Genomic DNA, 26,920 nt, shown 5'->3' with positions numbered 1-26,920 from the left:
CCTTATGCAAAAAAAAAAAAAAAAAAAAAAAAAACAAAACAAAAAAAAAAAAAAAAAAAAACCACAAAAAAAAAAAAAAAAAAAAAAAACGAAAAAAAAAAAAGAAAACGCAAAAAGGAAAACTGAAAATTAAAGGAAACACAAAAGAGAGGGAAAGGGCAGTTACTTTTTGTGGATGGATGCCAAAGCAATCACTTCAATTCTGTTGATAATTTCTAAATAAGACAATATAGTAATTTAAACCCAGGTCTCCATTCCACACTAGAAAGAACTAAGAAAAAGTCACTGAGAGGTTATACCTGGAAAGAGACTACAGAAGAATATACAGAAAAGGATTTCTGAGGAAAGAATTTAAGGCTATTTAGGAAAACAGACTGAATCGCAGATTTTGCAAACAACTAGACATGGTTATCTAAGAGACATACAGATACAGCTGACTTCTAGCAACTTCATGAACCTTAGCATTTGAAGGACAGATGCCTAAATACTATTATCTTTCACTAGGTCAGCAAGAACTCTAATAGCTGGTATCTTAAAATCAGCAATGGCTCAGAAACATGGTGTTCTGGTTTTGTACTACCCTTAGTTTCTTGACCGATAACACCACTGCACAGGAAAACCTAACTGTTCCTTTTCTGTGATCAGCAGTGGCAGAGGGAGTTGGGGAAAAATCTCTGTGACATTCAAGAAAAACCTCTTACAAAAAGAACTTTCATCTTAAAGAACAATTAAAACACATCTGTGGTTCTAAAGGCACAAGCAAAAACAGGTACTCCTAATCTTGATTCTGTCAAGCTCTTAAAGAAATAAGAACCATACACACTCAGTGCATTCATTCTGCAAGTTGTATTGGCATGGAAATCATTAGTAAAACATTTCCTAATGCACTATAACTTCCCGAGGTGCAAGTCTTGCCTAACCTGGGAAAGTTCTAAATTTTTAAAACAAAGGAGTTACTCAATGCTGACACTATAATTTGTATTTCTCTGGCAGCCACTTCCAGGTGATCCGTGTTTACAAGCTCAACACATATGAAAGTAGTTTCTTTATAAAATCCCTGCTTAACTGACTATAACCCTTGAATAATGCATTAATTTAAACAAAGATGAGCATATCGCACTTCCTTACATACAGAGGATAACTGGTACACTAGTGACCACAAAAATGTTTGTATCACAGTAAGGTTAACAACATGGATAAGTTAACAAATGTAACACAAGTGAGCAATTTATACAGATATAGCTCATTTCCACTTGGGACATGTTGTAATTTTTAAAAAACTATTTATAGTTTTGAGAAACCAGAGATTACAAAGAAAGCAGGAGCAGCAGAATAAGTATCAAGCCAGTTGACAGAAGCAAGGTAGTAAGAAACTGTATTATGGAACAAGAGTGAAGGCAAACAATCGAGTTGGTATTTGCCAAAACTGCAACAGTGGGCATTCCTAGCTGCCAAAATTGAGATAGGTTGTATTAGTTTACAGAGTTTGGAAGTTTGTTTTTACTTCTATTTTACTGTCTCTGTGTGCACTTTTAATACTATCTGTTATCAGATATAAGCAACAAAACAGAAAATTCTAGATTTAAGATATGACCAGAAAAATCACAAACATGTACCAGGGAATACCACAAGCACAGGAAGTCCCAGGGTGATAAGTTCCACTGTGAAAGTTCAAGTTTACCTGAAATTAAAGCCAATTGAAGACCAAGAATTCAGTCTGAACTTTTTCTGGCTTTGAAGATGCACATGCAGGTTAGTTAGAAGTTTCCTGTCATTCACTATTGCTAAGAAGCCTAAAACACAGTTCCTAAATGGATACTTGAAAGAAATAATGGAAGAGTGGTAAGGTCAGCTTACACATGCACTAAACTGAAAGAGAAGAAGACAAGAAAGAATAATCCATCACCACTGTACATGATGATGAAAAAAATGGGAACGGCTAGGAAGTATGAAGTAAGAATATATGACTCTTGAAAATGGAGATGAAAACTTACTTAAAGAGAGGAAGCAACAAGCCATGTTTAAAATGCCTCCCTTCTCCCACACTTACCCGACTACCTCAATAGCATCATTAAGATAGGGATCAACTATCATCTCCTTTGAAACGTTCCAATCTCCATCCGCAGCGATGATGCCAATGTTCATTAGACCCAGTCTGTCCAAAGAATGTCGAAGCACCTTAGTAACAGACAACACCACTTAAAGTACAGCCTTCATCAGTAAGGCAACATGAAAATTTAAGACTGAAAACAATTTAAGAACTGTAGGAGTCATCAGTGAAAGCATTTATCTTCAGACCAAGATAAGTTCTCACTTCTCAAATGACAACTAAGACGAAGTTAATGGTAAGTATTTTTAAAGCTGAAGGGTTATCTATGATATTCAGACAGTCATTACACAAAAGGGGCTTCTCATCACTTGGATTACTTTTGACACCCCATGTGCATACATATACTCCACTTGGACACTCTCAACATACTGACTCCATGCATGCATGCAATTCATTACACGTAAGTAATGGATTTATCATAAAGTCAGTCATATTAAGTTGATCTAAAAATAACGACTGGCTGGATGTGGCAGTGGACATACCTCCACAAGTGAAAAAAGTGGAAGTTAACCTGATCCCCAAAAAAGTATATTGAGAAAATGGGGACTGAAAAGACCTCGTAACCATGCAGTTCTCTATAGGAACAGAAATCTTTGCCTAACACCTGTCCTGTTCAAGTGAAGAGCACCTAAACACTCTTCTCACAGCCCATTTTATTGAAGACAAAAAGAAAGATTTTTCCAACCACTCAAAGATCAGTAAGTATGAATCCTTAAATAATTTCTCATAATAGCCCTCTAGCAATAGAAGAAGAAGAATAGGGAGAATCTCCATTTTTCATATAGTCAAATAAGGACAGAAATCAAAGTCCAAGTGTTGATGACAATAAAAGCCTCGATCTAAAGGACATAAAACTTACTAAGAAGAAGAGGAGTAGCAATGAAGTTCTGTTCAGCTGTTTGAAGCCTTTGAAACACAAAGTTTACCAGAAGGAAAATTCATAAAGCTAGAAGGTCGCCACAATTTAAAGCTTTCTAGATAGCTAGACACTGGGAAATATTGCCTAACCATAGAGATAATTCAGAAGAACAAAATGACTGGAACAGTTGCAGAACTTCCAAGCTGAAAGATAAGTACTAAGGACATAGAACTGCAGACACTCAAAATGCATTCCACAACGACATATGCAGAACAGTTCCCCCACACGAAGTACTCATGTTTATGTACAGACACTCCTTAAATTCTAGCATTAAAATGGCAATATTTAAAAATATAATTGGAGGAACAGGATCTTCTTGAACAAGAATTTATAAGCATTAGAATCCTCATTTCTTTTTTCTTTTTTTTTTTTCTACTTAATAAGAAACATAACTAATGCCTTAGTGGATGAACTAACTAAAATAACTTCTTACAATTAAGATAAATACATAACAGATAAGCTCTTAGTTAACAGACATTACAGAAAACGTTTGATGTGCAGCAGCACACTTCAGTAAATTGACCTTTTTCAAAATGGCAAATTGCAAATAGAATTATCATGCTGATTAGAGAATAGGTGACATGTGACACTAAAAGAATGAATGGTAAAACAGGTGTTAAAAAAACCCCAACTTTTATCAGTTAACATACAGCGAAGAACGGGCCAAGATTTTTCAGTAAATATTTGGGTGATTTTAAGAATAAATGTTAAACTAAATATTAAGCTCTACAAGCCAAAAGCTCAATTCAACAGCATTCCAAATGAATGCTGCACCTAGACTTGACAGCTTGTTCTCCACACTCCTTCTCCCCACACTAGGAAGGTAAGACAGTGGAAAAAGCCTCCAGGTGACATGACACAAAGTTGGGATTGTTCAGCCTGGAAAAGAGAAGACTTCAGGGCAACCTAACTGCAGCCTCCAGTACCTGAAGGGAGCCTACAGGAAAGATGGAGAGGGACTTTTCTACAAGAGTATGTAGTGATAGAACAAGGGGGAATGGCTTCAAACTGTAAGAGGGTAGGTTTAGATCAGTATAAGGAATAAATTCTTTAAGTGTGGTGAGGCACTGGAATGGGTTTCCCAGAGAAATGGTGGATCATTTCTGGAAGCGTTCAAGGCCAGGCTGGATGGGGTTTTGAGCAACATGGTCTAGTCCAAGGTGTCCCTCCCCATGGCAGGGGCGTCAGAACCAGATGATCTTTAAGGTCCTTTCCAAGTCAAGCCATTCTATAAGTCTTATCTGCTTTTACGAAGAAGTAACTCTATTGCTTCTTAGCCTCGAAGCAACACCAAGGAAAGGAAGAAACCAGAAGCTTGTACTTAAGATTTCACTGCAATATAATGTAACAAACAGAAGAGAGTTTTCAAAGCATGGCAGGGGGTAGCGGGGGCATTCAGCAGTGAGAAATATTAGAGACTCGAGGCTGGTTATGTGAAATATTGTGTTCCTCCAACCTTTTGGAACAAAAGGTACTGAATTTTGCACAGCTAAAAACACAGAGCATTTACTATGTTTTCCATAAAATAAGAACCTGGAGGTTTATAGCAATATTTAAGGTACTATAACCTCAGAACTTTGCTACAGAATTTTAAGTAATTCTAGATCTTGGACTTCTAGCTATATCCAAGTCAGTATGAAGATGATACAAATTTGTACGATTTCAGACACATTGAAGTGTCCATTAAAATGTGAAAGTCCTAAACACTTAGCATACACTGACTTGCTTTACAACCTAGAGATCTGATCATTTTAGCATTCCATGCGTGCAACTACAAGAAACAGAGTTCAGTAAGTGAAGTAGTTGCAGAATTAGGGTCTCTTTACTAGGCAAATTCAGAAAAGCTAATTGTTTGCATATGATAAGACAAGCATTTCACTTTACAAAAATAAGAAAAAAACACATACCTTAATGTATTTGCTACTAAATGCCCTTTCATTCCATATCTATAAAGGAAAAGTAAAAATCCATTTAGAAAAATCAGGATATGTTAATGCATAATGGAAGATTTTATTTATATATATGTGAGATTATACAATCCATTAATCAACTCCATGTTTTCGGTGTGCTAGAGGAAAGTGCTCTGGTTGGTTTTGTTATCAGCTTTTCAGGGGAAAATTCTGTAAGGAAGTTCACAATAGCTGGGTTTTTATCTTTCTGTAAGATCTCCTGATTGCCTTCTTGCTGAAAAGAGTGCTAGAGCTGCTTGAGCTCTACAATGGCAGCAGTGTTACACATGACTCTGTTACCAACTGGTCTACAGTTTGTTAGGAATCATCAAGAAACACACTGTGGCTTCAAAGTGTGACCTAATGAATGGGCCCTGTTGCAATACAATGACATAAGAGAGTAAGAATAAGTCACATATTGAACAATTCAATGAAGATTACAGCTCTTTCTAATTTACACAGGACTACATCCAAACTCAAACACAAAAGATATCTAGCATAGTTTAAGTAAACAGACACAAAATGAGCTCATTTCTAAATTTTCCAACTTTTATGGAAAGAGTGTTTAAGCTAAACACGGCTCAAAATTCAAAAGCAGGAATATGTTTTTGAATTTTGGAAAGGAAAGGAAAGGAATCCTTTCTAGCAAATCTCCTAGCCTATAAAATGTATAAGCAGAAACCTTGTTTCTTTTGTTTTTTTTTTTAACTGCAACATGAACACCAACTCACATTCACCAGTAAAGGTGAAAGTATCCTCCACAGGATTAGATTACACAACCATGTACAAGCAGACAGTTTCCTGCAGATGGGATAAGCCCCACTGATTTTGGTATTTCCAGATCTTTCAATAAATGCTAACATGTGACTTTTGAAATGAGCCAGTAAAAAAGTAACTTACTGAAAGGCTCATCTCATCATAAAGTAAAGAGCAATATAGAACAAATGCTATAAACAAAGAGAATGGTAAAGGCTAACAATGAAGAATCATAACAGCATTAAAATTGTTCTGACGGTTTCTGAGCCTTCACAGACCTCACTGATTTCATGTATTTCAGGTTATACCCACAAAGAAATTGAACAATACGCAATGTCACCACACTTCCTATAGAAGTAGAAACTCCATTTTCTTAGAAGGAAAGAATTCTGAAGGCCAAGTACCATGAAGCAACAAAACAGAAGTCGAACATTACTCAAATATATGAAGCGCAGAACTTACCTCCTAGTCCAAGAGCATAGGACAGAGAAAAAAGTAACAGTAGTTTGTTCTCCCTGTCTCCACAACTGAATTGCTGAAGCACCACTGTGTTACCCACAGTGCAAGACTGACCCAGCTGAAATAAGTGAGGAATATGAAGGGGGATGCACTCCAGAGGACATATACATGAGGTACACCTTCCCACGTTACAGCAGAAAGGTCATACCTCTTTTGAGGGATGGGAACAGTTTTAGAAGCTTTGTTCTGGACTGCTGAAGTGATTTTCAGCTTTTCTGCTTTTAAACTATCTCATATAAAAACACTTCAAAGTCCAAAATAAGTGTTCAATAAGTACAGGACTGATTTTAGAGGAATCTTAGCCACACACTTTCTGGGTCAAATAATGAACTTGAAAAATGTTTTTCCAGATTGTCTGCTTCTCCTTCTCATTTCCAAATTATGACATTTTTTCTCAAACATTCATTTACTATCTTCCATATATTGCACTGTAGCACAATATAGCAGTTACAATGTACTGTAAGATATGCATCTTTAACTACTATAAATAATGCAGGAAAAAATGGAAGAAGTTGTAGAGGATTGCTCTTCTGCAAAATAACAACCATATTTTATGCTAAGAAGTCATGTTAGCTGACTTTCACAAACTGTCTTAACTAATGCTTTTCATTAGCTGGTAACTGCTGAAACCCAAGCAGAAAAAGCAAGGGACAAAAGGAAAAGATTTCAGAACACTCAGATTCTCTGGTAACTTTGTTCTAGAATTGGGAAAGCATTGGGAGCCATTTGACACGGGTTCTGCTTTAACAGCCATCACTGCAGAAAGACTGTAAACTAACATAACTTCTGCCTTTCCCTGGCAACAGAACAAGATAAAACTGCAATTAAAAACAAAAAAAATTCTCTTTCCATCCTCCTCCTCCAGTAATCAACAAACAGGGAGACAAGACCAAGATCTTAGGAATGAAAATAGATAAAATATACAGATTTTGCATTACTGACCCCAATATAATCAATGTCCAAATCGTGATACTGTTTTGCTCCTAATATCCAAGAAACAATATAGTAAGCAGTGACATCTGGATAGTCATAGGGCCAGTTTTCACCCTTCCCTATCCATCTTGGAAATGTCCAAGGTAATCCTGGAAAGAGAAGAAAAACAAATTAATAAGGTAAGTGGTTGGTCTACATTACTCAGAAAGTTTCAATAGCAAGGTGTAATTTACCTAAAATGAAGAAGCAGACATGCACTTCAAATTCACTTAGTTCCAGTGAAGAATTGGAACATAACTTATTTAATGAATGAAACATAACTTATTTAACTGGAGAGTATGCTCTAATATGTGTTTGGGTTTTTTTGAGCTAGAAAGCTTTCATTACTAAAGAAAAACTAGATTGACTACATAAAATCCTTCAATTGCATGGTATTAGCTCTAATAGGTTTAAAAATCCAAAGATTTTAGGATAAAAATTTACAAAGTTAAAGACAAGGAATCAATACTGAACATAAAAAATTGTTAATCTCCTGATTATGAATTTCAGAAGTGATGATCAGATCATAACAGAAGAAGGAAGATTAGGATCATGAAAAACAATTTCGAAGTCTCAGCTGTTTAGTAGATCTTGTAGTAAGGAAGAAAAACAAATTAACCTAACCAGATGCTGCTAAATTTTCAGCTGACTTGTACAAGATACCATAGGCTAATCTAAAGGTAAACCCTCCTTCCTTTGTTGAGAGCTTGATCTGAGGGAAGAGGGTTGTTATCAATAGTCACAATTAGTCATAGTAAGCTTAACAGAACCTGACTGACAAATCCTGCACCAAGTCATGCTCTGTGGCTGGATATGGTAAAGCCTGACCCCTGGAAGACCGGGGGCATTAGACACCTTTTAACTGACACATTTCTTACCTGTTCTTACATTGTTTTGTGTGACATACATTTTGTATCTTGAAAATACAATCTAGGGTTCCACACCTGTGTTGTCACAGTACATACACAACTCACGATCAAAACAGGAAGACAAGAAGCTCCTCTTACAACTCAGCTACATACGTAACACAAAGCAGCAGACCAGAACCACTAGTGTGGGGAGGGGGTGATCAGTTTGTAATAAGAACATATAATTGAATGAAGTGTGCATGAGATTTACAGATTTATACTTCCAGTAGCTTTATTTTATCCCTCCCAATTTTTCTACTCTATTATTCAGAAATTCATCTCTCATGATAAATCATCCATGTTCATTGCTGTGATACATTCTAAGCATTAATGTTACTTGATACAAGCAAATTATTAGACATTTTTGCCCTATGCTTCTTGTTACAGTAGTGCAACATAAGGATATTGTGCTACTGTAACAAAGTGAAACATGGTAAGTAAGTGAAGCATCAAGGCAAGCTTAATAAATTAGAGATTCCACTTTGCTGCAACATCAAAATATCTGCCCATTAAAATTAATATGTTAATTAAGTGTGAGAGATAGGTAATTTAGTCAGAGGAATAAAAAAGCATTTAAATCTCAAAGCTTGAAGCAATTTACCAATCAGTTTAATGTCGGGGTTCCTCTTTTTAGCTTCTTTCATCAGCCACCATTCATAGCCCCGGAAGTAGTTCTCATCATTTTCATAGTGCATATGGGAGGGTTCAGTACCATCTAGGAAGGAAAGAGACAGGTAGCTCACAATTATCCTCTGTGTCATAAGCTGTTACACATGGCAAAGTTTGCTGTATTGCTCACTGCCATAGTATGCAAGTACATATCTCCGACATGGTTCACAAGTTCTTTGGCATGTATTTCAGAGCAAAATGAAGAGTGGGAGGGAACATGCGAGACTTGCCACCCTCTGTTCTTAGCATATTAACTTAGCATAAATTTAATATTTTTGATTTTTAAGGGACTCTGCCTGCTTTTAATATCAGATGTGATTAAAAAAAATTAAACAAGCAGCTTATTTCTAAACCAATAAAAACAAACAAAAGAAGGTTATAGTTTGTTTATTCTGGGCAAGGTAAGTGCAGGGAGAAAAAAGAAAGGAACTACAATGAAATGTTTCAATCACAGGAAATAGGGAGTTTTTATTTTTACAGTAAAAGATGCAGTTTATAATTTCCACGGTGTTCAGTGACTGCAGGAAGAGTTTTTGGAATTGAACACTATATACTGATTTTCCTCAGGCAAAGGTAAACAAACTAGAAAGGTGCAAAAGAATCAGTGTTGCAAAGGAAGCCATCATACACAAAAGTTAAGTTATAACTTATGTACACAACTGCAACAATTATTTATGCTAAAATATATGCAGAGACCTCTTTTAATGAGACTTTTTTTCTAATGAAGCCTGCTTAAACAGGACATTTCATTACAAAAAATAGGATTGATATTTTTACCTTAGTAACACAGAATAATTAAATTCCAAATTTCAACTTCTGCCAGAAGACATCTCCTTTCTCCTCTCACCAGCAACTCATTAACAAATACCGAGCTTTTAAATCCAGTATAGTACTTTTCATCATGTTAATTTTTGTAAAAGAAAGTAAACCAAAGAACAAAAAACACTATCTAATTATACAAACACAGGCATTACAAATAAATATATATATATATAATGTCACAAAACCAGATTCTGTACTTTCTGTTTATCAGCTGTGTCTGGTTTAAGTCTGTTCTTGATGTGGCCAGACTTACTTTGGGGAAAGATAAAATAAAGGAAAAGAGAAGAAAGATAAGAACTGTCATCACTGCTTCTCAGCTTCTGATTACAAGCAGTTACTAAACAGTTTCTCCTATATGTGAATGTAGTCGGCTAGGCAAATTTCACCAAGACATTTTCATTTGCAATTCTGCTCAGGCAAAAAAAAAGAAAAAAAACAGTAGCGACCGTCAGCCAATGCCACTCCAGTGAAATGTAGCAGCTCATTAAACCAAAGAAATGTCATTGCTTCTGACTAGCTGTCTTTGCATTTTCATGCTTCTAAGTATTGCAAAACTGGTGTTTGAGAAATGCGCTGCAATGCAGAAAGCTACTGGGGGGGGAGGAAGAACTCATTTGCTCTAGAATGCAACCCATTAACCATATGATAGTGAGAACTGTCTCCATAAGGTTAGTATAAACCTCTCTTTACAAGTTAGCAGATACATTGTTTTTTTGCAACTTCAGTACAACTACAGACTGCATTTCCATGTCTCAGCTAAACTGATGTGTGCAGGACATGTTACTTACAGCAACACTGAAACAAGAAGTTAAACCAAAATCCATACCTGTTGACTGCCCATCACCTCCAATCTCTACTTTGAGAATATGTAAAGAAGCACCAAAATTAGGCTAGAAAAAAGGAGACAAAACCAAAGAGAATCCTGCTGTTAAGAAGAATGTGTTAAGTAAGGATACAATTTTGAGTATGCTAAAAATGTAACAATTTTTTTTTAAACACCTATTATAAATGTAATGAGAGATACACAGAGTTCTGCTTCAAAAGAAAATCGAGCAGTGTAAATAGTACACTGGTCTTTAACAGATTTCATTGACTCTTGCACTGTTAACAACACACCTCCACAACTGTGCAGATTTTAAATTGGTTATGCTCAAGCAAATACTGAACCATTCTTAAAGTAGGATGTGGGCTACATGAGGAACACAACAGTATTTCAGTGTTATTAGAAGTCAAATTTGTTTCCTTTTAAAATCAAATTACTTAAGTTAATGTCTCTGTAAATAATTTATTCTTTGGTCTAAAGGGTTATCCTGCTTATGTGACAGAACATACATACAGGTCAGAAATAATCTGCTAACCAGATGCAGAAAGGCAAGTGAGGGGAAAAAACCCACCACAATGGAAAACCCACCTAATCCATTATCCCCCTCCCCTGGCATCTGACTAGTGGAAACAAATATAAAATTCAAGCTCATATAGGTGACCATACTCCTAGTATGTTCTTCCAGCCATTAGTGGCTTAAGAGTTGCTCAAGCCAGAAGTTATAATTAATCATTATTTTAATAACCCTGGCCTCCTCCATGGAATTACCCAAATATAATTCTGGTACCTAAAAGAATGCTGTAAGACATCACAATGCATTTTGATTAAAAAAATAAGTTATACAGACAGTAGTTTGTTTGGCTTACAAGTTTTGGATTTTTTTACTTGCTTTGAAACAAAAAGTATGTTTTTCCAATTTACCGTTTCTCTTCCCGAGATTTCTGATTTTAAACTACTAATACTTTTGTTCTCCCATCCCCATCACAAAAGTTGACTAACATTAAAAGGCAAGGAAAATAAGGAAAGGTATAGTCCCTCCACAGTATAACAGCTTAAGAGGCTTTGGTGAAAGAACATGTCAAAAATTCTTTGAAAATCATAATCTCTCAACTAGATTTTCTTTTATCACGTGCCTATTGATTCCTTCAGAAAACTTGTATTAGTAACACACAGCTTCAGTCTCCAAAAAACATAGGGTTTGATTGCTCAGTCACACATTATGCCTTACTCTACACTTTAATTCTTTAAACTACACGGTAAATTATTCCCCTCCAGTCATCTGGATTGCATTACTTGAAAGTGACATGACATCCTCTTCCAGCAGAGTAACTTACAGTGCCAAAAGCAAAACAAGCTATTAATGTCCAGTGCAATAATCTTGCCTTAAATTGGGGAACTGCACAGGTTACACTTGCTAACTAAGGCAGCTTACAAACCAATAATATTTACACACCTTCTAGAGTAACTGTAGTTATATTTGAGACTAGTTTGGAATAGATAAGCTACTAAAATCATGCAGGCTGCATAGTCATTTTCATATTACATTAATCTATCTGTATGTACTCCAAAAAATCAAAACTGCCTCAAAGACCCACTTACTGTCATCACTAAGAACAGCTAAAATCCTCATTTTAGCCATAAAAATGATTTCTCATGGATGATTTCCCATGGATGATCAATGTATGTTTAATACATTTTTGAAAATGTATTTTTAAAACATATTTTGAAAACATGAAAGGAATTCTCATAGTAATTTGAACAAACGGACTCTCGAACAGAATCCTGGTTGTCAAAAACAACAGCTAAAATTTAAGGTTCTGGTAACAATCAACATTAAACTAGATTCTTTATAAGATAGGATATTGTCTAATTTCAGGTAGCATTAAATATACTATAGTTGGGGTTCCAACATTACACAATCACAAATTCTGCATGAAATTAAACATTACTGTAGCAGTGAAACCAACTTTACCCTGAACAGGTAATCTAAAATCTGGGAGCGGTAAGGTTCTTGGTAGTTCACCAGGAGTCTAGATGTGGCCTAAAATGGAAAGAAAACATGAAAATATGAAAACCCAACTCAAATGCTTAAGTATGTCCCAGTTTTTCAGTCTAGGACTTTTACATGGCTAACAAACCTACAAAAATAATTATAGCACCACGGACTCAGCTAAGCCCCTACACAAACGCATTTCTAACCCTTCAATTGTGCATTTCTGGTTTCGCAGATTGCAATTGCCTTGTACTCTGGTTACCTGCAATTCACTGCAAAGAGAGTCCAGAGAACAGAGAAACAGAGACCACACAGGCTTATGGCACGAAAACGCAGCTCCCTCCCGGTATCATTTCTCCCTGCTTCGGTTCACCGTATATCAAAGGCAACAGGAGGCACAGAGGCAGGAGGGCAAGGAAAGCATCCCAGCAGGTCCATGAGTTAGTAAAAACTCCAAGGATTTCACGGCTCTGCTGACTGGACCACAGGAGAGACGACAACCGGCCGTTGGCTCTTCCAGCATTTTAAGACGCAGAGACGAGGAGCTACGAAGACCCTCTACAGAAAAGCCCATCCTGGCTTAGCTCTCCTCTACTGGCACCCGGGACATGGCTGCCCCTCGGCACCCCAAAAAGCCCCTGCCAACCCTAAAAAAACTGGAGGGCTGGGGCGAAGCGGAGCGCGACTCCAGCTCTCCTCGCAGGCAGAACCACTGCCCGCACCGCTCCCCTCAGCCCTCCAGACCTCCTGCTCCGAGCCCCATCACGTCGCGTGTGTGTCCTCACATCCCCCAGCCCTCACGGCTCCCCTCCAGAACCCCCCCCTCCCCGGCCCAGGCCCCGCCGAAGCCACCACACATTCCCATGGGACGGAACGTCCAGCCCCTGTCCCCTGTGGTCCCGAGGAGGGCACTAGCGCTGCCAGCACCGCAGCCCCGGGGGCGCCGCTCACCCCGCCGCCGCTCACAGCCCCGATCCCGTCGAACTGCCTGCCCAGCCCGTCCGCATCGTCCAGCACGTAGGTGGCCGTCAGCAGCGGAGCGGCACCGACCCTGGGGGGTCCCAGGCCGCAGCTGCAGCCGAGCAGGATCGCACCCCACAGCAGAACCACGTTCCCCATCCCAGTCCCAATCCCAAACCCGACTCAGCTCCGCTCCCGCCCCGTTCCTGCAGCGCCTCGGCACTGCCCGGCAACGCGCGTCACGTGACCACACCGCCTGGCACCACCACGGGGAGGGGCGTCAGCTCCCGCGCCGCCATCTTGCTCCAGGGAAAAGCGGAGGGAGGGGAAGACGCTTCAGCTTTTACGGGTAACCCCTCCCCAGCTGCAGTCAACAGTCGCCATTTTGACAAAGGGCAAGGCTGGAGAGGCGCGCACCGCCATGCTGGAGCTGGCCTTGAGCGGCGAGTGAAGCTATCGCGGAGCCATCTTGGGCATGGGAAAGCCGATGGCTGTGAGGCGAGGGGGGGTTTATGTGGGAGCATACCGGGAATTGCATTCAGTCCGGAGTGACGGGGCGCGGGTGGGGGCAGAGCCCAGCTGACCCTGTTTTACGGAGCCTCTGACCCTCATTTTCGGGGCTTCTGACAGGGCTAGGTACTTGTCCTGGGTGAGGAATGGCCTTTTCCAGTGCCACTCTCATTCCTAGGCCTTCGCCAGCGCCTCGGAGCCAGTTTCCTGGTTCTGCCCTGCTCTCAGGCTGCCACCAAATCCTTTGAAGAGTCGGCACAAGTCGGCGCTTTGAAGGAGCACATTCCAGCGCGCTGTGAGCAGGACCTTTGGTCGCCGTGGGGGAAGCGGCAGGGAGCGGCCCTGGGCCCGCGCCAGTCCCGCAGAGGCGCGGCCTGGCTGCCCTTCCCGGGGAATCCCGGTTGGCCTCAGCTGCGTCAACACAACCCCAGAGAGCGATCCTGAAAGTGGAGTTTAACATATAAGGGGCTGAAGGAGCCTTTCTGTTTTATGCCTTCAGGGGCGCGCTGTGGGGCAGCCTCAACAAAGCGTGAGCAGCTGAGCTGGTGCCACACGCCCAAAGTTTCCGTGGGGATAGCAGAGTGGTCCCTCAGACTCCAGCATGCAAGCATTCGGCTCAGAGGAAAGTATTCAGGAGCTCGACAATCAGCTTGATTGTCCTATAAAATTCATAATGGGGAGCTCTCAGTATGCTGACAGTGTGTTACAGAGGAGATGCTTCATGTGCCCAAAGGAGGAATGAGGCACCAGAAGATGCTGTTGCTCACGTCCTGCAGACATTGTGGAAAAGCCCAGGTGTTGCACGTTTCTAACCATAAAGAATGCAGTTACTGGAGCCTCTGCGGCTCTTGTCATTTAGGGATCTAATGTCTCAGTGATGACATTACCTGGCTGACGTTTCCTGTTTATTTCTTTTTAAATAATAATACCAACCACTCACAAAACATTTTGTACTTTGCAGCATTATCAAGCATTAACTAATGAACCTGCTCACACCCAAATGAGCTATACAATATCATTATTACATGTAGAAGGACAGAGTGACTCCTCAGGGCTACAGTGAGTCAGTGGCAGAGGTAGAATTGTGCTCATGGTCCTACTTAACATTCATTCCAGCAGACTGTACAGCTTTGCACACCTGGAAGGTTTGCAAAACCATCATAAATTATTAGTTGGTTAATTTTGATAGTTTCTTAAATAAATGCATCAATTTATTCCACACAGAAAGCTCAGCTATGAAATTCAGTTTCTTAATCATTCATAGGACCTTAAAAGTGTCAGTTTTCAAAACTCATATTTGCGTCCTGTGATGTGGTGAGTGCCTCCCCTTTTCAGGTGGTACAGAAAAACATTCTCAGAATATGTTTTGATGGAAATAAAAGGATGTTTTGGTGTGACTCTGTGAAATTTATTCTGCATTAAGAATCTTGACCTTGCTATGAACCTTCTTTACGTATTTCTCATGGCCCAAGGACATATGATCTAGACCCTTTGTAAGTCCAAATATATCCAGTAAAATTATTGAGGACTTATTCATTGCTTCTTTTCTAGATAAGGTAGTTTTCCACTTTTAATGCTTTTCTATTTCAGTTTTTTTTATAGATACTATATTAATCTCAGCCAACACTAAGAACACCTGTGCTTCCAAGATAGCCAGATATCTGAGATACCATGTATGTCCAGATCTCAAAAAGCCCTGGAAAACTGTGCTGCTTACATCAGACATTAAATTGTTGCATATAGACACAGTCAAGAGTTGATTTTTACATATGACTTTACTTCCAGAACATATAAAAGGCATTTTATATGCTTGCTTCCTTTGACCTTTCAATTCCACTATCAGTTTTTACAGCCAAGAACTGTAGAAATGTTTCAACTATGTTTCTCTATTTCTAGGTATTTTTTTATCAAAGTGTAGGAATCCTCAACAAAACAGCAGAACCAGCACACTGGACACCATTCTTAGTAGGTACCATGTTACCAAAAGGCAGGCGGAAAGTGATAAACTTTGTCTAATGACTTTTCTCTCAGTGAAAATGAAGGTGTGACTGAAATTTGTTTTAGAAATTGATCTAAGCAAGTGGCCTCCCTTTCACCAAACTGGAGGAGGCTATGATAAGAGTTTGAGAATGTCCACAAGTATGGAATGTTTTAATATTTAGGCTTCATGTAACAAGTGCATCAGTAAAAAAATTGTGGATGAAAAAGAAGGAAAAAAATCTCTCCATCCAGTGGTTAAATGTTATAGAGCTGTCTGGTATTGTTATCAAGAAAGTCTATATGTCTCTAATTTAGAGGTTTTAAATTTGTTCATCTGTTTCATTTCTCCTTAGCATCTGAATCATCACAGGACAGGTTTTTGTGTTGCCCCACATTTAAAGTGAAATTGTACCCAGTTTCTTAAAGAATTGTATCATTCCAAGCAGAATTTAAGAAAAAATACACACAGTAAATTATTCTGATCACAGAGGGGAAAGAGAACTGTGCTTATGTAACAACTTTCCACCTATTTGAATAGAATTACCTGCTAAAAGAATCACTCCTGTGAAAGCTGTATCCAACCTCAGATTCAGTTTATATAAAAATACATAAATATGCAGCCTGTCACAGTGTATAAAATTCTGTTATCCTTTGTTAACTAGAACTATTCTGAAACTTCCCATAAATTCTGAAAATACTTAATTCTTTTTCCACAAAGTCATAAAGTCATTGTGATGTATTTTTAGCTCTTCTTAAGTGCATTCTTACTTGATTCTGTGATAAATTTGTAGGGAAAGGAAAGTGAGGTCCTTCAGTCAAAAAAAAGATGCTATATTTTGAACATATACAAGTAAACACAAATAAAACATGGTATTTTATTTCTGTGGATTGATTTCTCTACAGAACATAATGTCTCCTAGCTAATGGATTTAAAATATACTCTGCTCATGTAATTAGTTGCCGGGGTTTGGAAGTTGTTAACTCACTTGTCTACCATTGGTTTCTGTGTTGCCATAGTTATTATATTGTCTCCTTGCATTGGCTAGCCAAATGGCCAATCCCCTCTTTGGCCCAGCAGCCCTTATAAGCTGCGGGAAATTTGAATAAAGTCTCTTCTTCGCTGCTGGATTCCCTGCGTGGTCTCCTTCTCCTGGCTTAAGTACCTCCGCTGCCTGTCCCTGCCATGAGGGACGGGCAGTGGGGGGGTGATTCCAGCCCTGAAAACCTTCACAGAGCGGCCGACAGTGACCCCCTAGAAACCCCTCGAACTGCAACAATTAGGCAATATTTTCAATTAAACTTTTTTAAACTCTCTAAAAGTATTCCTAGATGTAGCAAGGTTGGTACCATCCTTTTTGCATATTTATTTGTAATTACGTAATCTTTTTTTCCCCATGGATAAACTTAGATTAACAAGGAATTGGGGAAAAAAAAAAAAGGAGGCCAAAAAAAATTAAGAAATGTGTGAAACGTGTGACTCATTTTCTAAGAGCAGCTTCCTGTCTTGTATCTGATAAAGCAGAAGCAGACACTTAGACACTTTTCCTCAGAAGCAGACACGGGTTACACTACCAATGGTACAACAGGGACACTGCTACACAGGGACACGTGGCTGCCAAGGTAAGTTCAGAATCCAAGTCAGACACACAATTTATATTCTGGAACAGGTTTCAAGCTATCTCTCCCTTAATGTGAGGTTGGTATCATACAATAAAAAGAAGGGACACAAAAGGAGCTGGAAAAGATTTCTCTGGAGGAAGGATTATTTGAATCTCAGCACAACTGAAACATGAGACTAAGGGGCAAATGACAACTAAAGATTGATTTAGGGAAGACATGCCAGCTTGATTTTTGTTTGTTGTAATGATTTTGCCATGATCAGAATACCTGGTGCTTATGAGAGGGAGTTTTCAATATTCTGAGCTGTCCCATCACTGCAAAAAGTGCCTCAGGCCTCACAGGGGGTTCCAGTAGATCTTCTGTTATTGTTCTTTAGTATTTTATGGCACTAACAAAATACTCAGTGATATCTATATATATATATAGATAGATAGATATAAACAAAGCTTAAAATTAGCAGAAAAATAAGCTCTGGTAAAAATAGCTTCTTAGAATACCAAGTGTCATGTACATGAAAATATTTTGTAAATCTTTCTTCATGCATAGAGGAAATCTTGATGCACATAATGATATAGCAAAATAATACTTGCCTCCATGGCCTATATCCTGAAAGACATGGCTTTTTTCTTTCTATTTGTTCACATTTACAGAATGTTTATGCTCAATAAAGCAGTCCATAAAGCGTATTTCCAAGTTAAAAAGGCCAAGCTCTTTAAGACCTGTTGGAGTCTCTACAGAATCTTGTCAGACCCATGGGTGAAATTTAGTGTTGCTTGAGGAAAAATGCTGTTCATTTTAAGCAAAAAAGTCCACGTTACTGAAAGGTGTACCTCAGTTCTCCTGAACTGTGAAGTTTCTCAAGGAAATCAACTTGGCAACAGAACTTATTTTTGGGAACACAAAGCAATCTACTTTGTTGAAATTGCTTTAAGAGAAAAAAGAAATCCAGAAAGTTGTCTGTCTTTCTGTCTTATGGTTGATACGATATCACCAGTACAGCATCTACCACAGTAGCTCACACAGCACTGTTCCTTTCTTCCCTTAGAAAGTTGTTTACAGATAAGAGTATTTATGTATTGATGTATCTATACTTATGAAAATTTAACTTTAACTTTATTACTTTCAAAATTTCATTAATGGACAGACTACATAAATCTCTCTTTGAGCCTGAAGAAGATATTGTAGGAAAGCATTGATACAAATACAATATATAATTACTACCTTTCTCTAGAAACTTTCACAAGGTTCCTTTACAGGCTTGTTTGCATATGTTACTTGAAGCATAACATTTGCCTGTCCATTTCTCCAAATTTTAGTTCTTGTTGAATTCTTGTACAGCAGGTTTTCTGTAGCAAAATGACAGCGGCAGGAATTATGATAATAATTGAATAATGTGTCTAAAAGAAAAAATTACTGTTAAAAATATTTTTTTTTTCATTTGAAATGCAATTCATACCAAAACAAGTCTATAAAATAAGTCAGAAGTCTACGGAATTAGTCACAGTGGGTTTGGACCACGAAAATCAAACCATTAAACTACATCATTAAACAGAAATTCCTTTATAGTTTGTTGTGTTTTGTTTGTTTTAAATAAAAATCAGTGGGGTAAATTATCAAACATTGTTTTTTAGAATAGCTGTAAGTCAATGCCATCCTCCTTGGCAAAACCAGCAGCAGGTACGCTCAGTAGCTGACAGAAAACCTGGGAAGGCATTAGGGTAAGTAAAATCATCTTGCATTACAAAGTCCTAATTATCAGAAAAACAACTGAGCAACAAAGTATGATAGGGACTACGTCCTCTGAAATAAGACCCCAAGCAATTTGACTGGAATTTCTTGTAATCAGGGAAAAACAGTGCTTTCTGCTTTATATTTCTGTGCAAGAAACTGCAGCGTGCATTGTGGTATGCTTCATTTGACACACTTAAGTATAGGTCATCAATACATGCCAGAATGACACACTTCTCATTATTATCCTGATTGAAAGCATGTCTTCATATAAGTACCATCAATGTGTCATCACAGCTGGGACATGGATTACCTGGATGTTAAACAGTGTCCAGGGCTGCATTCACAGAAGCTAATGAACATACTGTTTTAAAATAAAAGAAAAAGATGGGGTACAGTGACATGTGAATATGAAGGACAGAAAAAACTTTCCAAGATGGCAAATTTCATGTGGTCTCAATTCATTTTTTTTGCATTTCGTCTTCAGTGGCCCAGCCTGCCATCGATCAATTATACCTTCAGATATTAGCTCCTTAAGGCAGATGGCAGAAGAGCAAAGCAAAGTCTTGCCCCAAATAACATGTGGTTTATTCAGACAAGTGCAATATAAGGACAAGTGTTTTACCCTATGATCAGTGAGATCAACAGAGCAAAACTCTTAGAAACAATGAGCTAAAATGAGAAAGCTGAAGCAAAAAAGGTGGGTGGTATGAGGAAATTGTTGGTCTGTGAGTAGATATGAAAGAGAGAAGCTGTTGTGAGCAACATGGAGACAAGTTAGGAGCTTGTAAGGATGACGATTCTGTAATACAACAACTAACAAAAGAGAAAGAGTTTATGGGGGAGGGAGAAGGAATTCCAGTTTCTCAGTCACGAGACTAGTAAACACTGCCTCATACACTACATTACACACATGCTTTTGAAAGGGCATGTTTCCCTGTTAGACATGAAGAGACCTGCCATAGGAAAAGAGATGCTTAAATGTGATTAGAAGAAGAGGTAGTTATTTTATCTTTTACTCATCTGGTCTGTGGTTTTTTTGGTATGAATTGGGTCAGCAAAAGCCTGCAATCCAATTTTTAGAGCTAGATTTTTAATTTGTGATACTTGTCTATACTGGTAAGCTTACAATGCCCTATTTACCGTGTGGTTTTATCAAACCACACTGAAATGTAGAGATGTTATGTTTGTCTTAAATACAGACACTGCATTTTTTTTAGTTAGTTCCCATGTAGGTAAAGTTCTTCAATGGACCAAATTGGCAAGTCATTCTCAAGAATTTTCTTTGTCTTTCAAGCTTGGGAATTAATTTAGCTCTAACTGTAAAAGATTAGCCAACTTGATCAAATAAAGCAGTGGCTGGTAAAATTAAATACTTGCTTTCTGACTAGTTTTGTCATTGGTCCTTTTTTTTTTTTTGCATGAAAGGGGCTTTTATAGACAAGAGATCCATATAATAACCTCTCAGCAGAGGCAATAAACCTGCTTGGGTTTCTCTGATAAACCCACAAAGTTCCCCAAACACACACATCAAACCCATAAAAGGCTGAATTTTTCTTACCATATGGGAAGGTTTCTGCACGCGAGTTGTTTTCATTTTGAGTTCTTTCCCATGTGGGGACAGTTGCAAAATTGCTATCTTGCAACCTACTCCTTCTTCAGCCTCTTCACTTCCCCTGCTGGTAGTCCAGGCTCAAAGCACAGATGAGTTATCACAGATAGTCTCTGAAGCAGTTTGTATATTTGACAGTAGAACTGGACCACAACAAATATTCTCCATTCTCATATTTCCTGAACATAACAATTAGGTCTTTAGAGAAGAGAACTACTGAGTGTCAGAGCTGTGATACAACCAGTGAGTACCAGCTGTCTCACAGCTATGGTTGTACACCATTTCTTACTTAAAGGTCAGCTCTTCAACTTGCTTCTACATCTCACACGCACAGCTCCTCCCATCCCACTGCTTTAGTCAGAGCTGCCATTTTACTGGTATATTCATGTTGAAGCTGTTGATACCCACAGCTCTGGTAATGCCTAAGATAAGCTTAATTGCTAATGGTTTTATAGCTCATGCATGGCAACTGCAATTTTTAGAGGAAAGAAGTGTAAATGAACAACTGTACTCAGAGTCTCCACCTGACATGAGTCAAAGGGACACCCAGCAGATTCTCCTGTGCATGCAGGAACCCAACAGCCTGCTAGGTTTCACATGAGGGTTTCTGGGACATGCAGTAAATTTTGCTGGAATAGCACAGTTGATGGCAAGTTCTTGCAGGATTGCATACAAAGGAAGAGAGAGAAAGCAGGGATGTGTGAAGGTACAGTGAGAGAGTGATTCGCAATAGGAAGACATATCAGTCATGCATTTTCTCTTCTGAGCAGATCCCAACAGTAATTGAATCCCTGTGTTTCTATCCTTGTCCCTCCATTGACTTAGAGGGGAGGAGGTTATTTGGTTATTTATGTTCCCAAAATCATGCTTACCAGAATAATAGAAAGTGCCTTTCTATTATTTCTAGGCCACTTTCTGATCTCCTTCAACTCTCCCACAAGACAGACCTGGGATTACGGGACACCACCCCACCACCAGAAGTGTCTTAACTACTCATCCTGCTTCTGCTGTAAAAGTTTGCATCTAACTGACCTCGACACCTTAGATTTTGGGTTCCTCATCCTATGCAGTCCTAACTCCGGGAGTGTTTAAAACCTTTGATCTCCTACAAACACAGTTTCTTTCTTCTAAAAAAAAAAAAAAAAGACACACACCAAGAAGCCCATAAAAAAAACAAACAAAAACATTATAGCTGGCATTTTTCTTCTTTAGTAACAGAAGGTGAGAATCTTGCCAACAAGGTTCTGAAGTAACAGATGACCACCCATCAGACTACAGAGGGGTCTTTATTGCACCCAGGCTGGAATTAGCCCAAAGATACTACTTGGGGCTTACAATGAACAACAGCACTGCTGAGTGCCATGATGAGCACACTCTGGATAAATATTTGTTTCCATTTGTGTACAGCGTTGTGATGATGATCAGTGTCCCCATCAACTGCATATCCCTCTATTCATCTTGCATTCAGGTGAGGAAAAAGAATGAGTCAGCAGTCTACATCTTTAGCCTATCCCTAGCTGATCTTTTGTACTCTTTGATTCTACCTCTGTGGATTAATTATGCCTGGAATGGAGATGACTGGAGACTCTCTGCCTCACTTTGTCAGGTTTCTGCCTTCCTTATGTATATGAATTTCTACACCAGCACCGCGTTCCTTGCTTGCATCTCTGTTGACAGGTACCTGGCATTAGTTCACCCCTTGAAGCTCCAGCACTTGCGCACAACAAGATTTTCACTCATTGTCAGTGTAACTGTTTGGCTTCTGGAAAGCATCCTGAATTCAGTCATATTGGTGTACAAAGAAGTATTCAGTGATCCTTGCAATTTCACTAATCATACATTATGTTATGATACATACCCCCTGGAAGGGTGGCAGGCACGGATAAATTTATTTCGGATATGCTCAGGGTACTTGGTCCCTTTGATAATCATTGTGTTTTGCTACCATAAAATCTACCAAGTAGTGAAGTGTAACCAAGCCACACTAGATGAAGAAAAGAAAAAAGTGAGGAAACTTATTCTGAATATCACAGTTAGTTTCATTGTTTGCTTCACTCCATATCACATTATATTGCTTATTCGCAGCATCAGAGAACCTTCCACCACTGACCCACACCTTTTGCTGCTGATGTATAAGGTTTACAGAATCACACAGGCCTTAACAAGTTTGAATTGCATTGCGGACCCCATTCTTTACTGCTTTATGAGTGAAACTGCACAAACACACATTCTGAATGTGCTGAGGTGCTGCTTGTGCCTACGAAAGCGTGAGGAAGACCGAGTGAAAGACCATGCTCTGTGCAGTTCTGCTACAAAAAGCAGTGCCCTGATCACCTACAGAACTTCCTGTGAAATGGAGATGTCAAAAAAGCCTGAGTGAGCACATTCAAAGCAAAATTGGATGACCTAAAGGGAAAAGAAAGAAAAATTCTTCTCCAGTCTGTACCTAGGAAACACCCCAAAAGTTAGAGATGCCAATCTAAAAAAAACCAGTAGCTGGAGCCAATAAGAACTTACTATAGGATCAATGAAATCAATGGAGCATGAACACGTATCTTTAAATCAGGTATGGTACATAAATCAAGGACGACAAACACATGCACAGTCAAGAAGAATGACCATGTCATGACAGAATTACTGAGGATTCCCCACAGAACTGCCTTCTATTGCAGCTTGCTAGCTAGCCCACAAGATGGGCATTCATGTACTCAGCTGGAGGAAGGCTGAAGTCCTCCTTGTCCTGATTGACAAAGGAGCAGACAGAGGGAGTGTTGTAAATTTCTCTCTAAATTCATGGTGCAATTTAGGCTGCTGTGATGGTTCCTGTGTTCCAGTGAAGACTCAAATTGTTCTTCAGCATACACCTGAGATTAGCCATTTCTTAAAATTTTTACTTCATGTGCAGGGGTACTTACCTGCTCTTAAGCTTTTCAGCTTTCGTTTCCTTTGAAATATATATGTTCTAATGAATAACCATATTTTATGCAGTTTCATTACAATATCAATATTGGGTTTCAGATAGTGGAAGATTCATTACTTTAAGTGCTTATAAAGAACCAATTCTAGCCACTACTTTTTTAAATCAAAAGAAACTTTTCCTGATATATGAAGGGAGGAAGAGAAAGGTTGAAAAGTGAGGTTTTACATCTCCACAACATAAATGGCCAGCCTTTAGACTTGCTTATTATGACTGAAATCTGGACTGTGGTTACATTTTCAGAGTCAATAGAGCAAGGTTTATATCTTTTACTTAACTGCACCTGGAAGCCTCAGCTAGAGATTCCAGGGTTCTCAGTTTGCTGATTTTAAAAGAATTGAACAAACCAACCAGTAAAACTGACAAACCAGCAAAGAACATGAATGTACCAACAAACAGGAAGAACAGAAGCAAAAGAACCCACATTTTGAAAGAGTTGTTTTAGTCCAAATCGAAAGAGCAGCTGTTAATTCAGGGACCTGTTCCTGCACAGGCCCCAGAAACAGCTGCCTGGTTCCCTGGTAGCAGCAGGCACCCAAGCCTCTGAAAAGAGTTAAACACAATGGGGAGTTTCTTTTTTTTTCTCCTCTCACTACCTTTTACTTTTGTTCAATTGCCAGGAAGAATATTTGGTAATGGTAGTTTTTCAGTTTCATAGGGAAAGAATTTTTCTTTCCATCAAAAAAAATTCTCCTCTAGCAAATCTGTGTGGTGGAAAGATTTTGATCATCACTTTTCAGCACACTTCTAGGTCTGACATATATGGAGGATGTGCATACAGTAGTCACAAGCAGTAAGAAATTTCTTATGAGAACATCAATCTGTGTGTAAATTAAAATTTTCTCCATTACAAAGAGCACTTCCATAGTTTTTGTGAATTGCTGTTTGTGTCTATTTATACTTTCAATTAATTTCACATTCTGAAATGGGAACTTAGAGGCTGTGAAAGCTGAGCTTGTTCAGCCTGGAGAAAAGAAGACATTGGGGGACCTAATGGCAGCCTTGCAATCCTGCAAAGAGGATATTGAGAAGATGGAGCCAAGCTCTTCACAAGAGCTCATAGAAGGAGGGACAAGAAATCATGTGCATAACCTGAAGCAAGAAGGGTAAGAGTTGATTTAAGGAAGAACTTTTGAACTATGAGAACTGACAAACAGTGGAGCAGGTTGCACCAAGGTGTTCTGTGTGCTCCATCCTGAGAAGTTTCTAGGACCCACCTGAACAAAGCTTTGAGCAATTTGATCTGGCCTTGTAGCTGACCTTCCCTTGAGCAGCAGGTTGGACTAAAGAATTCCTGAGGTCTCTTCCAACCACAATTGTCCTGTGATCCTATGAACTGTGTATGTCACTGTTCTGGCTGTTGCCTTCCTCTCTAGAAAAATATGTTCCCTTCTCTTTTTTGTTTCCATTTGCTGGATTTTGTTTTGGTGTGTTTTTTCTTTTTCTCCTGTAGTTCCTTCTTATATATTATGAGGGAAAAATTATGCAAGGAGCAGTGCAAGTTACTTCACCACAGATTTGTCCTTGTGCTGACCTATGCATTTTGCAACAGAATGTGAAATTTCACTGTAGCACTGGAATAAAAGCAGAACCAAACCTCACTGTAACTTCATGGAAAGAAGAACTCAGTGATTCACTTTTAGATCTGTCACATGCTGGAAAATTTGGAAAGTTAATTCTATTTGCGCTTTAAAGAATTTAAGAATTAATTTACAGAATAAAGAATAATGAAAACTAAAGCTAAGCAACAAAACTGAGTGCAATTTAACTTGTGTGTCAGGGAATAGGGAGAGCTGGCTGCTCTGCATGGGGGAGTGGGCCAGGAGCTGACGGTACAGCCAGGCAGACTTGGCAGCATCATCACTGACAAGCCACACAGTCCTATGGCACCCCAGCGAGGCACACGGAGCAGATCTGCTGACGGTAACCGGTATTGGACAGCTGTTCGTGATCACCAGACAAATCTGTAGTGATGAGGCAGATCTGAGGTCAAGTTGGGAAGCCAAGTCAGGAAGGCAAGGTTGGGATCAGTGAGGTACAAGGCTGGGCGTGGCAGCACCATGTCAGCACTGGCCTGTGCACAGGTAGTCAATCCCCAGGGTGGTAGGAGAAGAGACTACAGACTCTGTTGGTAAACTTAGGGTCCTGACCCTATGCAAAAAACTTAATTTCCACAAAATTTGATCTTGAGATTTTATATATTTTTAATATTCCACCAAAGCTCCTGAAAGCCATAGCTTGGACCAACCTATATTGGTATGTGTGGATATTTTTCATAGCATCATTTCCTATAGTACTTCCCCGCATTGCTGAAGATTCACTTCAGGATAAAGGAAAATAATGACAGTGGGTGGCCCATAGGCTGGGCTTCACGAAAAACTCATATAAGTCCAGGGTCCTATCCCTTTATGATAATAAAATGTAAGTACCTAATTCCTTCGATTGCTCCAAAATGAACAATCTGTGTGTTCAAATCACAGTCCTCTGGAGAAATGAGGGAACTTCTAGATGTAGAGACTACAGTGTCCTGTACTTCAATCATTTGTGTATTTACTTTATTATTCTTACATAGCTAAAAATTTACACTTCTTTTCATTCTTTCTCCAAATTTCGTTGACCCAGTTGGACCAAACTTACTATATGAAAGTGAACACCTATGTTCTGTTTAAAATTGCAGTGTTACAGGAAGCATAGGACATGGTAAATGTCATCCAGGCTCCAATCCATGCTATGTATTATTGTTATTGAATACTCCACTTAGAATTCCTGATGGCTCTATAGGCAAATCCACAGGAACTCTTCCCAAAGCAAGGACATTCCTTACAGAAAAGAGTTTATGAAATTCAAATGTCTATTTAATGGCAAGAAGAAAGGCATGCATTCAAATTCCATTTTCACCACAGACAATGCCTAAAAACATTAGTGTATGGTCTCAGTGAGTCACTGTAGTTCCTATCTCACTTCAAATCTGTATGATAAGAATATGGATAATTAAAAGGGCTGTGATGGTAATTTAATTAATATCCACAGACTATGAAATGTCAGTGCCAAATGATACTGCTATCAGCTTGATAACAGCAGAGATGAATTTGT

General features: G+C 38.9%; 2 protein-coding genes and 1 long non-coding RNA gene across 6 annotated transcripts in view; 2 read left to right on the top strand and 1 right to left on the bottom strand.

Moving 5' to 3' along the window:
- GALC (galactosylceramidase) overlaps positions 1-13,596 on the bottom strand; it is a 34,537-nt gene extending 20,941 nt beyond the window's left edge. The window contains exons 1-7 of one of the 2 annotated variants that reach the window (XM_017813919.1): positions 13,392-13,596; positions 12,420-12,488; positions 10,451-10,514; positions 8,735-8,848; positions 7,196-7,335; positions 4,937-4,975; positions 2,051-2,178 (exon numbers count right to left, since the gene is read on the bottom strand). In XM_017813919.1, coding sequence (XP_017669408.1) covers positions 2,051-2,178; positions 4,937-4,975; positions 7,196-7,335; positions 8,735-8,848; positions 10,451-10,514; positions 12,420-12,488; positions 13,392-13,559 — 722 coding nt within the window. In that variant the 5' untranslated portion in view covers positions 13,560-13,596. The remainder of the gene's footprint in view (positions 1-2,050; positions 2,179-4,936; positions 4,976-7,195; positions 7,336-8,734; positions 8,849-10,450; positions 10,515-12,419; positions 12,489-13,391) is intronic. The other variant, XM_017813918.1, reaches the window with a different exon arrangement.
- Positions 13,597-13,670: 74 nt separating this feature from the next.
- Positions 13,671-16,715, top strand: LOC108496766. Its single transcript, XR_001874580.1, has 2 exons — positions 13,671-13,893; positions 14,089-16,715. It is a non-coding gene; the product is annotated as an uncharacterized LOC108496766 (long non-coding RNA).
- Positions 16,716-17,405: 690 nt separating this feature from the next.
- GPR65 (G protein-coupled receptor 65) lies at positions 17,406-25,551 on the top strand. Of its 3 annotated transcripts, none has more exons than XM_017813813.1 (3): positions 17,428-17,510; positions 19,142-19,228; positions 21,758-25,551. In XM_017813813.1, the coding sequence occupies exon 3, from the start codon at positions 22,187-22,189 to the stop codon at positions 23,228-23,230; it is 1,044 nt and encodes a 347-aa protein (XP_017669302.1). In that variant the 5' UTR covers positions 17,428-17,510; positions 19,142-19,228; positions 21,758-22,186; the 3' UTR covers positions 23,231-25,551. The 3 variants fall into 3 exon arrangements, with proteins under 3 accessions (XP_017669303.1, XP_017669302.1, XP_017669304.1); XM_017813815.1 differs by having other exon boundaries at positions 17,452-17,510; positions 19,147-19,228; XM_017813814.1 differs by lacking the exon at positions 19,142-19,228 and having other exon boundaries at positions 17,406-17,510.
- Positions 25,552-26,920: the final 1,369 nt, after the last annotated feature.

This window comes from Lepidothrix coronata, unplaced genomic scaffold, assembly GCF_001604755.1.
Source record: "Lepidothrix coronata isolate B3197 unplaced genomic scaffold, Lepidothrix_coronata-1.0 Scaffold43, whole genome shotgun sequence".
Lineage (NCBI taxonomy): Eukaryota > Metazoa > Chordata > Aves > Passeriformes > Pipridae > Lepidothrix > Lepidothrix coronata.
Note: the sequence above shows the minus strand (reverse complement) of the source record. Positions and strands in the feature narration are given on the sequence as shown.